We start from the raw sequence: 13,278 nt of genomic DNA, 5'->3' as shown, positions 1-13,278 counted from the left end.
TGTTCTTAAAGGTGAAGGTTCACTTTTGCTCCAACATTGCCTAGAAACTAAAAGTCTTTAATTGGAGTAAATAATACGTTTCCTTCACCCAAGAACAGCTACTGTTTATTCAACTGCATACAATATTTTGTAATTCATTGACTATAAGAGATAACATTTCACGTACTGAAAAAACATTTGTAACATTACGAGTGTTGGCAACCTTCAATTTTAATCAATTTTTAAACTAAATTTGACATGTTTAATAAGTACACAGCTGTCGACAAAAATCAAAAATCTGTAATTTCAGCAATATTAAGTGGCATGAGTTCAAAAAGAAATAGATACTTCTGTTTCAAAACATAAATACATTCTAGAAGATAAACAATAATCAAAATTTTCAGTTAACAGAGATTTAGCATTTTCCAAATTGTGTAGGCAATTTAAACATGTGCACATTACCCCTATGTATATACAAGGCATGCTTTGCTTGATTATCTTTAGCGATAAACATGCTTTAACCTTTAGCCAGCTGACGGCAAGTGATTCTACCTTAGCGACCAGTGCAGACCAAACATACTTTAACCTTTAGCCAGCTGACGGCAAGTGATTCTACCTTAGCGACCAGTGCAGACCAAACATGTTTTAACCTTTAGCCAGCTGGCGGCAAGTGATTCTACCTTAGTGACCAGTGCAGACCAAACATGCTTTAACCTTTAGCCAGCTGGCGGCAAGTGATTCTACCTTAGTGACCAGTGCAAGTGATTCTACCTTAGTGACCAGTGCGGACCAAGATCAGCCTGTATGGATGAACCTGTACATGCAGGCTCATCTCGGTCTGCACTGGTCGCTATTCAGTCAGTAATTTTTCCCTGAACACCCCTTCGAATAATAAATGGTACTGCCCAAATTGAATGATGGACCAGTCCATTTTAGAAATTTACCAGGGTAAAGGCTAAAGCTGTAATTCTTCCCGGTAATAGTATATGTTTAGTAATAATCAGACAAGTTTTATTATTGTAGCTATGAATGTAAAGAAAATAAACTTGTTTTTCTATATTTTGTTCGTACTTTCTACATGGAAATAGACAGGCCTTGCTTTATGAATCGCTATACGCTACTATAAATCATCAACACTACTATATGATTTTATATTACCTGAATTGTTGACCAAATGAATAGATATTGTCACATATAAAGCATGGATGATGTAATGGAATAGGATAATATGGACCTGCATATCAAGACACATGTTTATGATAAATTTTATATTAATCAAGACAAAAACGTTTTATTCAACTATACATTAGTACTTCTGTAACATGTTTTAGCGAAATTAATATAGAGGACAATGGAGCCGTTTGTCCCAGTCATTTATAACTCCAATGATCAGCTGGATCTTAACCTAGTTTCACTGTCGTTACAATTATACACTCTCTCTCAACAATATAATTTGCAACTTGAATGGCACAATATAGCTAACGAATTGAAACAAACAAGGTTTCGTGTTATGCGTAATAATACAAATAATTAAGCATGCATACTAATGCGTAACAATACAAATAATAAAACATGCATGCAATTAAGAACGGAATTAAGGCAATTAATACCAATTACTTTCTGCTAGTACTTTTGCCTAAGGTGAAATTATAGTCCTACATCTGATATTTTCATTATGATCTGTGACAATTGACTGTATATAAATAACCGTTTTAGGCGGTGCCCTACTGTGTTCCTTTATTTGATTAATTTGTATTTGCTTGTCTAACGTTTGTCCTTTATCTATTTACGTGTAAAAGTCTATCATTTATCTATACATTCTCATCTAAAGGGTTTTGTTGTTGTGGCTATTCTTGGGGGATATTTGTCCTTTGAATGAGCATCGCAGTCATGTAAAGAATGTTCAATACAGTATCATATTTAAACCTTCTTACCAGTTACAAACTGATTTGACTGCCTTTTCCTAAACCTTGTTTGCTTCATTTCATCTTTTTTCGAACTTAGAAAGGACACATTTACATCAGCTTAAGATATGTATATTATAGCTTGATTCAAATTATATGCAGATTGTATAAGATCTAACTGGCTATCTATTTTGAATTTTCTGATAATATCGTCCAGTCAGTAGCATAAAGTGGATCAAATGCGGCAGTGACTTTAACGTCAGTAACAGTATTGATGTTGCGTGTATTAAATCATAAAAAGTTTTCAATTTCCTATTCTATTTCAAAAAGAAATCAGAAAGCTATTTAAAAAAAATCCTAACAGGTTCATCAGTACCTTTAAAAGCATATTTTCATGTTCAAAGTATAGATTTTCTTAGTAGGATTTGAATTATATTACCGGACAAGACAGACTGGCGCTTATTGTTAAATATGGGTATCCGCATACAGAAAAAAGTTAAAATCGCAACCAATCTAAAATTTATAATTTTACGCTGAATACGTTCAAAACTAGTTTATGCTTATCTTATTCATAAAAGCAAAGTCTAAAGACATGAAAAAATCCTATTTCTATATGTAATAAGGCAGTGTGATCATTATCTACCCTGAAGGGTCCTAGTAACGTTTATCACATTTTGGGTTATCAAAATATCAAAGTTTTCCTGCCTGAAACACTGAAATAGTAAACACAATCCTTGATAAATTCTTTATATTTCTGTGAACACAGAGCTATGTCAGTTTTATGCATGTCGCCATTGTATGTATGTTTTAACTAATATACATCCGTTATTGTGGTTAATTATATCGATGAAAATAATCTTGCAGAGCCAAGGATACCCCCTTGAATGAACTTCAATACTACATGTATAATGTTGGTTAGCTAAAGATCACAGTGATATATTTGTAAAAAGTCAACTGTCTGATACCGTTTGTTTTCTTTTCCTTGCAGCAGCACTCGTAATAATAATTATTTCTACTCATTTGCTATTTCGCCGCTCTTCGGCAGTATATAATAAGCTCATACGAGTACATTATTTTCAATATCCAAAATGAGTACGAGGAATACGCAATTTAATGCAAATGGCCGATAGACAATACGAGTCCACTTCAAAAGAACGCTTTCGGATTATGTTACCATGAGTCGACCTAGCACTTTTTTTCTGATCATGCATTTCAAATACAGAATTAACTGAGTAGGGTTCACATCTATTCATAAAACATAACATCATAAATCTTTCACATTATTACCATTATTGCACAAGTGAGCATTAACGAGAGTGATTAGATTTTAAGCTCAGGAATTTAAATGAAAGAATGTTTTCCATGAGAAATTCCTCATTGCTATGTAACATAACATGGTACACGTGCGCGCATTTATGCATTATATCCACCATAATTAATTTATAATTCATATCACATGCTTTCTTCTAAAAACAAAGTGTGTGGTAAATAAAGAGATAAAATAGAACTATGAACGATTTACACGGAACTGACAGGCTTATCTATAATTCCAAGTTTCATACCGAGCCATTTACATTTAGCTTTCACATCTTCTTGTACTAAATTGAAGCACATCGCGATTAAAGACAAGCCAAATACCAGGTATAAAGCACAAGACACTAATTTTTCCTGCTGATCCCAGTCTGTTTGGCTCATTCCTGGCACAACATCTCCAAATCCAATAGTACTTAGAGTAATAAAACAAAAGTAAGTCCCTGTCACCAAATCCCATTTTTCCCATTCCGCGAATAACAAAGTTCCAAGCATGATATATGATGACATAAGTAACAGACACACGGAGGTAGGTACATGTACTACTTCTCCTGATTTTTCATTCTCTTGCATTATCATGCGTTCTTCGGCCCCTGAAAGCCCCTTTTCTGGATCCAAACGGCGGCGTCTGCGAGGGCGGAATAATATGCAACACAAACCACAGCAGACCTTGCCATAAAGCGATCTGAATCCATGTGCCATGAGGTCACCAATATTTGTGAGGCACAGAAGTGTCAATGGAATTCCTAATACTGCATAAGCTATAGTCATAATTCGACCTTCGTCTGTCTTCGGCGCTACGTGACCGTACCCTGAAAAGAAATTATAAAAAAAGACTGGTAAAAACTTGTAACAATACAAAACTCATAAAAAACCAAAGGTGTTTTACATAATTAAGAAATGAAGTAGAGAAAACCGTGTTTTAACGTTATTAATACACGGAAAGAGGTTATACGTTCGCGGAATAATTTCACGAGGACGTAGCCCGAGTGAATTATTTTCGCGACGTATAACCGATTTTGAGAGTATTAATTTAAATAAAACACGATTTTGCTATACATTATTTCGATTCTAAAACATTTGTATGCCCTTAATCACAGTAGATAAAATATAGTTGCGCTCCTTTTGGTCGCAACAAATACACTGAGTCATCGCACGTTAACGTGATGTCATCTTAACACATTTTAACAGAAACAAGCATATTAGAGATTTCGTTAGATATAAATACAATAAATGTAGCACGAATTAAACTTGCATATCGTTAGATAATCGTTACTCCAATCTACTATGCTATAGGCTTAAATGCTCTTTCCTAAAATAATTATATTTGAGTTTATTTATTGTCTTCATACAACTGTCTCTTTACATATGGAAATACAAAATCTACAGTATCTATGTGGTATTTCTATCATAATCTGTCATGTATTTATTATATGAAATCGTTGTATTTTAAAAGTTTCAAGCATGTCTTCTCTTCAGAGAATGTGACCGTCAATTATATTTCTATTTTGGATATATTATATTTGTATTTGACAACGTTATCCTATAAACATTTTCAGCACAATTTCATTAACAGGCACAATATGCTATATTTCAGAGAACACAAATACAGCTAATATATCACAAATATATATAATATATACACATGTAATGAATGATATTTTAGAACATTTCAACACATTTGGTCAAGCTTGCTCGAGATATCACGCTTGTTATGAGATCACTTGCGGTAAGAGACCACATTTTCTTTTCATTTATGTGATGTTAAAGAACAAATTATGTTGTATTAAGAGACCATTTGTGTTAAGAGACCACGCTTTGCCCTTCCCATATATGGTCTCTTAACACAAGTTGTATTGATTTTAGAGTGTAATTGTTGTACTTGTGACAAGACACGCAATACGTGCGAAATAACCAAACAGGTCTCTTTGAAACGTTCCTGTAATACAAAGACCGAGATCACACACATGACGAACATGTGGTAAATGCAAATATGATTTATGTCATATCGGTGCTCTGGTAGCATTTTATTTACGAGTTGAGAATCACAAACGAGTGATTCTTTATTTTAGATTTAACTTCATTATTGGCAAGACATGCAGACACATTCAAGGTATGCGTAAATCTGTATTGACAAATGTGTCTGGACCAAACGTTCTGATAATGTCAGCTTAGTTAGTGACTTACAAGTACCATATGCGTGCTAGTCTAGACATTGGCTTCTAGAATGCTTTCCAGATCCAACTGAGTAATAAAAGATATTATTTAGAAAACAATTTCAAATCTTTCTTTAACGTAAGCTATGCAGCACTAAAGCTTGATTCGCCCATACGCATCGACATGTTTATCGATACTAGTAACTTAATGTATTTTAATTATTCTTTTTTTTTTTAATTTTGTTTCATTTTTGATTGATATGAACATTCTTAGATACTAATGAAACAAAGTGTATAACATTTTGTTTGTTTGATTGTTTGATTTTTTGTTAATTACGGAAAGTAAAGTAACGCCAGATGTATGTTGATTTCCCCTACTGAAAACACTGCGAAAAATGTTGACAGTTACTTATGTCTTTAAATGTGAACAACTGAGTCATCAGAATATAGAACGATGTTTTGTGATATCATGTCACCAATGTTCTTCATCATATCAGTTATTAACTACTATCAAACAAACATAGCAACTAAGAACAATAGTTCGAGGATTGAACGCAATATTGGCATAAATCCTTCCTTATCTTATACGAGTTTCGAAGTATATTGTATTAACCCTACTACGTAAACGATGCCTGACATACTTAATAACGGATGGAACTTCCTTCACTCAAGTTTTCTTTATTTGTGTCAGTTGTTGCTATTATCACTACTGTATGACGAAGTCAGCCACTGATATATACCAGCCATCAAACGTGCACAGATTAAAGAGCAGACGAACAGTATCTTTCTTTACAACTGCCTGTAGTCTTCATGGCTTTTCTTAAAAAATTAATTGCAACATGCTATGTTTCAAAATGTAACGCTTACTATGAAGGTTTTAATATTCTTTATCAAAGAGGCTAGCCCACACAATTTAGGCGAACAATATTGTTTTCTCAAAAATCCATGAAAAGTGAGCACTCTGAAAGTGACTACTGATACAAACTTATTGACATAAGATTTTGGCAATATATTCTTGTAAATAACCACACATATTGTGCAGAAGGTAATAAACCGTTGCAACGGTTTTGAAATGTTGCAGAAAATTTACATTCTTCTTGCATTTTTACCAATATCTTACATTTAATGTCACCCACTTTAACATTTTTCAGTGTCATATATACATTCTATGTCAAACTTGGTTGAAAAGAACATGTTGAAAAATTTCACCCAAACTGTGGTCAAGCAGCTTTCATGTTTTGAAAGTTTTGTCCAGATAAGGCAAAGCCATTCACTTATATGACAATCAAAACTATGTATGATATTGCGAAAACGTTATATTGTAAAACATTTGGAACTATCACCTCTGTGTCTGGTATCAAAGCCCATTACATGATGAAATATCTTTGACTGGTATTGAAACATGTAACTTGATAAATTATTCAAAACCATCAAACCTATGTGTGGTATTGAAACACGTCAAAGAAAAAGCATTCAGAACCATCACAACCTTGTCTTGTATTGAAACCCGTGACATGATAACTCATTCAGAACCATCAGCCTTATGTCAAGTATGGAAACATGTGACATCATATAACATTCAGAACTTCTGGTATTTAAACACGTAACATGATAAAACATTTAGAACCATCAGACCTATGTCAGGTATGGAAACATGTAACATCATATAACATTCAGAACTTCTGGTATTGAAACACGTAACATGATAAAACATTTAGAACTATCAGACCTATGTCAAGTATCGAAACATGTAACATCATATAACATTCAGGACTACTGGTATTGAAACACGTAACATGACAAAATATTTAGAACCATCAGACCTATGTCAAGTATCGAAACATGTAACATCATATAACATTCAGGACTACTGGTATTGAAACACGTAACATGACAGAACATTCAGAACCATCACGGCTATATCTGGTTTTGATTCATATAATAGGATAAACATTCAGAACCATCAGTTATCGGTACTATGTCTATTATTTGACAGTTCAAGGGAGGTAAATTGTATTCCGTCCAAAACAGAAGACTTCTCTTCGATTGCCATTGACTACGCGGTCGAGCGGTTAGAGCTTCGGACTATTCATAGGTTCCACCGTCACAACAGCCACATTTTGAATTCTCTCTTTCATGTTTTAAATATTTTTGATAGGTTTACAGCACAAATATATACACATTTTCATTTTTTTTTTTCAAACAAATAATAATATTCATTAAATAAATTACTTTTAAAACAAATGACATAAATGATAGGAGGATTCCGTTTTAAACTAGTGTCACACGCATATATATCTGTTAAACCAGTGTCACATGCATATATATATATATATATAGCTGTTAAACCGGTGTCACACGCATATATATCTGTTAAATCACAGGTTGGGTACCTTGCATCGACAAAACGACTCTGTAAGCACTATGTAATAAATATTTCAAAGCATTCTTCTTACATTATACTTGATTTCGGTTAATACTAATAGCATGCAGAAACGTTAATGCTTCTGCAAAACCGTAGGAATTGTTGTAACAGGTCTAAGATAACATATGTTTCTAGTCACATGTCTTTATAATCTCGGAGATAACTGCATGTTTTCACTTCTTTTATCTTCTATTTCAGTCCATTGAGGAATTTTGTTAATCTATGCAATAATTCGTTTTTGCTTTCGGTAATACGAAATCCTGACCATTATAGCCAAGTTTTTAGCAGAAGACTGAATTAATGTGCAAACAAGCAGCCAAGACATGGTCTAATTTAGGAAGAATAATTTATCACTAGATTCTATGTTATACATTCCAGATTTCATCGTAATACTATACCACTTAGGTAATGTATAAGTTAATACTGTCGTACGTCAATTTGGCTTTTATCAAAGCTTATTTTGTGTATTGGCAAACAGCTTCTTTAGTCTTTTTTATGCTAACTCATTTTCTTTACATCAAAATTACTGTCAACACAATGCAGAAACACGCGCAATGCTATAAAATTTGATGTTCGGAGTGCGTCAAGAAATACATACATTTGCATTTGGTTCTTTTAGAGTACCCGTTACGGCACTTGCAAAAAACATATACAAGATGAAAATGTACGATTTTTTGATAAAACAAATCATAAATAAATTCCTTCACAATTATAACTTTTAATAAATAAAATATAAAAAAGCGGATAACAGTGACAACCAGAGTTCTTTTGTTTATCTTTAAATTGTATAATTATACAGTACATGTTAAAAGAAAATAGGTCACTGAACTTGACTCATACAAGTTCATGCAATTACACTTTGTGTCACTGGTACACAAATTGGACATACCTTTTTATTACGGTATGACGTACTTTTTACAGCATTTGACTGAGTCTGGAACGTTTAACAAAAGAATATTGCACGCCCTTTATATGCCATTATTGTTCAATTATCAATGATAGATCGTATATGACGTACAAATATTAGATATAAATGTGCCAAAGTATCTATGCACACAATAATATATAAGAAACAACATGTGTGGGAATTACCTGTGGGAAATCATAAAACAACGCTAACTAATGTATGGCTACTTTCTCTAGACATAATCCGTAATGTTACAATAACATATATATTCTACAGTGTTATTTTAGTAAATGAGTGTGATACATTCACGTGATCTGCTCATAAATAATAGGTGTCACTTTAGGTAAAGAAAAACAAGGAAGAATATCCAACAGGGAAAGCCACGTTCTAAAACCGCAGACTCCCCAAACGCAAACCCAGCATACAAACACGCACACCACACACACACACGCACACACATACATACACACACACAAACAGCAACAAACAATGACAACAAACAAATAAAGGAACACAGTGAGGCACCGCCTTGGAACGGTCAGTGGAAAATCCACCACTGGGGAGCTTAAACCGGAATATCTAAGATTTTGAGAATGCTTTTATTAAAGGTGCTATAAAGTTTTGAATGCGTAGCACGTCGACAACTAATTTCATGTTAAAACGGGCGTTACTATGCCATGAGCAATTAGTTACCAGAAATATGGCATTGTCGTATTAAATGAAGCTCATCCTCTCTTTATATCAGCTTTTGACATTCCGCTATTACATGAGAATTTTACATGTCATGTTCTGTTTACCTAGTTCTATCCCTGTGTATGTTCCCAATATCGTCTTTTCTAATCATTTACCGTTAGCTTTCATATCAACAAAACTATTAAAACATGCCTGTTTTCTGTAGAATCCAAGTAGAAAGATATTAAAAACAGGTGCTGTTTCCATGTTGGTACGTGGGGGAGGATATAAGAACATCATATTCTATTTCTGAGTTTAGCCTTCTACAAATTTTCTGCTTTCTTCCTTAATTGCATGCATACAATAGAACGCACTAGAAGTAACAGATGGTTAAACAGTTGATCGCAAGCAAGTACTATTTGCAATATAGCTCTCCAAAGAACATACAGTAAAGGATATGGGCTTTTTAGAAAATACAAACAATTAAATCGTTTCCAAGATTTTCAAATAATTCCCCCCCCCCCCCCCCCCCCACACACACACACAAAGATATCATGCAAAACAATTGCAAAAATGTGTTACGAATATATTGGAATGCTTGATTTGTATGTTTGTGTCAACTTCCACTAAGTCAGAAGAATACTGATGTAAACAAATTATGATAATAGCAGGATTTTATTCAACAGGAAAAAAAATATGATATTGAATATTTTTCTACTAAAATATCCGAACGAAAATAATCTGTGTTTCAATAGTATTTCAGTTTCCTAACCAGTGTTCCTGGATTCTGTACCAGTACAAAGCTCTTCTTCTGAAGTAACTGCCAACTTTTCAACATGAATCAGAGGTAGAGGACGACTGAATTTCTTTAATTAAATTCTCACGGAGTATATTTGCTTCTCTCAGAGATCGAACTCACGACCTTAAGACCAGTAGATCTGTGCTCTCCATTTCGAGCTAAGAATGCGTGCTTCGAAAGAAAATAAATCCTCTTATCAGTAACGTTATCAGAAATGGCCACTTGTAATGTGCAATTATAAATGTTCCCCTTGTATTTGATTTCAAGGTGCAAAGCATATAATAAAATATTACATATAATTACAGCAATGTTGAATTTTCAAGTAAATTATTGCATAAAATGTCATATAACAGTAGCTGCAACATTGCAAACATGGAACGCAACCAAGCCAGATAATAGTGTTACAGTTTGACCGAATCTGTTAAAGAGAGCTTATGAAATGTGTAACACCTTTCAAACCCGCTACCACACGCTTAAACGGAATTATGTAGATACATGAAAAGGCCAGTATGACCACAAAGGACCAAAAGAATTAGGAACAATTATTCCAAGTACGGCACGGCTTTTAGAGTCTCTACACGGCACTTAATACTGCTGTTGTGATAGTTAATACAATCTAATATGTTACTACCCGTTGGAAGTCTGAAACACAACCAAATAAGATAATAGCGTGCTGGGTAGTGAGGGTAATGAAACATTTCAATTTTTTTTCAGGTTTGTAAACCTCGACCAAAGTCGTTATAACTGTATATAATATAGGGTATGTGTGTCTGTTTTATTTTTTGCATGGTTTTACATCAGTGTCTTGCTTTTATATTATCTATTCCACTTTATATTCTATTATATAGAATATTCATAATTACTACTCATGTATTAATATATTGCGCACCCAGGCCCCCGCCTAATCCCGCAACATACCAAGTTTATTTCGTATTCGAGCTATTTCTCATACCGATATTCTATATAACAGCATTGCAGTTCTTTCCATTTTCCCCTATCGCCCCCTCCCATCATTTCCCCTTGCATTTGCGCTCCCTTCGTTTGGCATCCCCTCTCCTTTTACTATGAGTAAGTTATCGTGCCCACCTTAATTTGCTGCCGGAATCCTTAGGCAATGCCTGATTGTTGTTTTTTCATGCCTGTGTGTGTGTGTGTGTGTGTGTGTGTGTGTGTGTGTGTGTGTGTGTGTGCTTGTGCGTCTGTGTGTCTTGGGCGGTGCCCTACAGTGTTGTTGTGTCTTACTTGTCTGTTTGTTTATCTATGTAAGTTAGTTATGTGTGTGTGTTTGTCTTTTGTACGTAAGTGTCTGCGCTGCTGTGGTTTACGCTGAAGGGTAACTGTGATTAAGGAACGTAGCATTCCCTTTTGAATATTCATCCTTGTTCCGCTTTCCCCTTCAAACCTCCCCCTTTCTACCCCCATACCCCTTCCTCCCCCTTTCTATATTTTGTATAAGATTAAAATGTACTTGTAGGATTTTTGAAGCAACTCGTCTTTAATATTTTTCCGTTACAGCTTCTTTTTTTTGTGGGCCTACTTTGCAAATGTGTGGCTCCGAGGTTGTGTTTGTGGTGCTCTGTGCTTCCGAGAAATCTACTCTTACCTATTGTCATTGAAATTGCTATTTAATTGTTATGTTGCATTCTGCAGTATTTCAGAAGTACTGCAACTTAAACCATAAATTCACGAGTGCTTACATCTTAAGTCAATGTATAGATCAAAAAACATCCGAAACGCTCGGGAAAAATTGTTCAGATTGAAACTTGTGTATGTATTCATTTGCAGAAAATCAAGATTTGGCGCCTGAAATGTCTTCACAAATGTGTGTAATTTGGTTTATATAAATGTTTATTTAGTATATTAGTATGTTTATAAAGAAATTGGCAATTCGTTCCGACATGCAAGAGAAAGATTTCGAATATGCCTGTTCCATATTATCAAGTATTAACTAAAATTACTAGACTTTCTGGTTTCACTGACAGCAATGGATTGATGAAATCAAAGCTTGTTATCATGCAACAAACACAGTGCTATTTGCCAAAATGTAATTATAAGAAACCAAACATTGTCGGTTTGTTTAATGAAACACTTGACGGGAACTGACACTGAAATGCCACTGAAATGCCAAAAGAATGTTCTGCCTGAACGAAGATCCAACAGGAAAAGGACTACCTCTCTGAAACAAGGAACGAAATACTTTGGATTCTGTATACTTATTTTAGCTCCTATCTAACAAACATCGCTATAACAAGTAATTTGCCGAATTGCTCAACAATCCACAAAACAAATGTTCACTTCAAGGACGTTACATTTTTTTAACATGAAGAACACATGGGGATCAGCCTAATGTAATTAAGATGGTATGCTGTGAAGAAATTCATCATTTAATTGTTATTGTCAGTAAGCAACTTTGACAGCCTCAAGTTCTGTAGCTGTTTTGAGTAAAGTGATCAATTACGTCTCATATATATACAGAAGTAAACAAATGCTAAACTTTGAGCCTGCTGACGGCAAGTGATTCTGCCTTTGCGACCAGTACAGACCAAGATGAGCCCGCACGTCCATTTATTTAGTCACTTAATTTTCAGTGAACACCCCCTGGAACAATAAATGGTACTGCCCAAATTGACTGATAGATAAGTCAATTTTAGAAATTTAGTAGGACAAAGGTTAAAGCCACTATAAGGTTCCGGAATGAGATTGAGTTTCTTCACAAACACACGAATTCCGCCATATTCGTATATCGATAGTTACACTGTGCATTCTGTGTAAGTGAACTGAACTGAAATATGTTGAATTTGAAACAATCTTGGGTATAAAATCTCGAATTCATCAACCTGTTGTTTTACAAACCGCAGTATATACCGACTATTACGACAAATTCATAAAATATTTCCGTAGCAAACCTATAAAAGGATAAGTTTCTATATAGGTTTTATCCCATCCACGGGTATTCAGAACGGTTGGAATACTGAAGGAACGCAATACAGACATATGACTGATTGTGTGATCTTAAAAGCAAGTAATGATAAGTAGTCTGAAATTCGAAATGAAATGAAACAAAGTAAATTTCATTGTATTATATAACTAAGATCTACGTTATGTGCTGCAATGTTTACGGATAA

General features: G+C 34.2%; 1 protein-coding gene across 1 annotated transcript in view; it reads right to left on the bottom strand.

Annotated features, from left to right (window-relative positions):
* Window positions 1–750: 750 nt before the first annotated feature.
* LOC123534111 (uncharacterized) overlaps window positions 751–13,278 on the bottom strand; it is a 64,692-nt gene continuing 52,164 nt past the window's right edge. Inside the window, exon 3 of the mRNA XM_045316191.2 lies at window positions 751–4,006. Within this exon, the coding sequence (XP_045172126.2) occupies window positions 3,402–4,006 (605 nt within the window). The 3' untranslated portion in view covers window positions 751–3,401. The remainder of the gene's footprint in view (window positions 4,007–13,278) is intronic.

This window comes from Mercenaria mercenaria, chromosome 12 (assembly GCF_021730395.1).
Source record: "Mercenaria mercenaria strain notata chromosome 12, MADL_Memer_1, whole genome shotgun sequence".
Classification (NCBI taxonomy): domain Eukaryota; kingdom Metazoa; phylum Mollusca; class Bivalvia; order Venerida; family Veneridae; genus Mercenaria; species Mercenaria mercenaria.
Note: the sequence above shows the minus strand (reverse complement) of the source record. Positions and strands in the feature narration are given on the sequence as shown.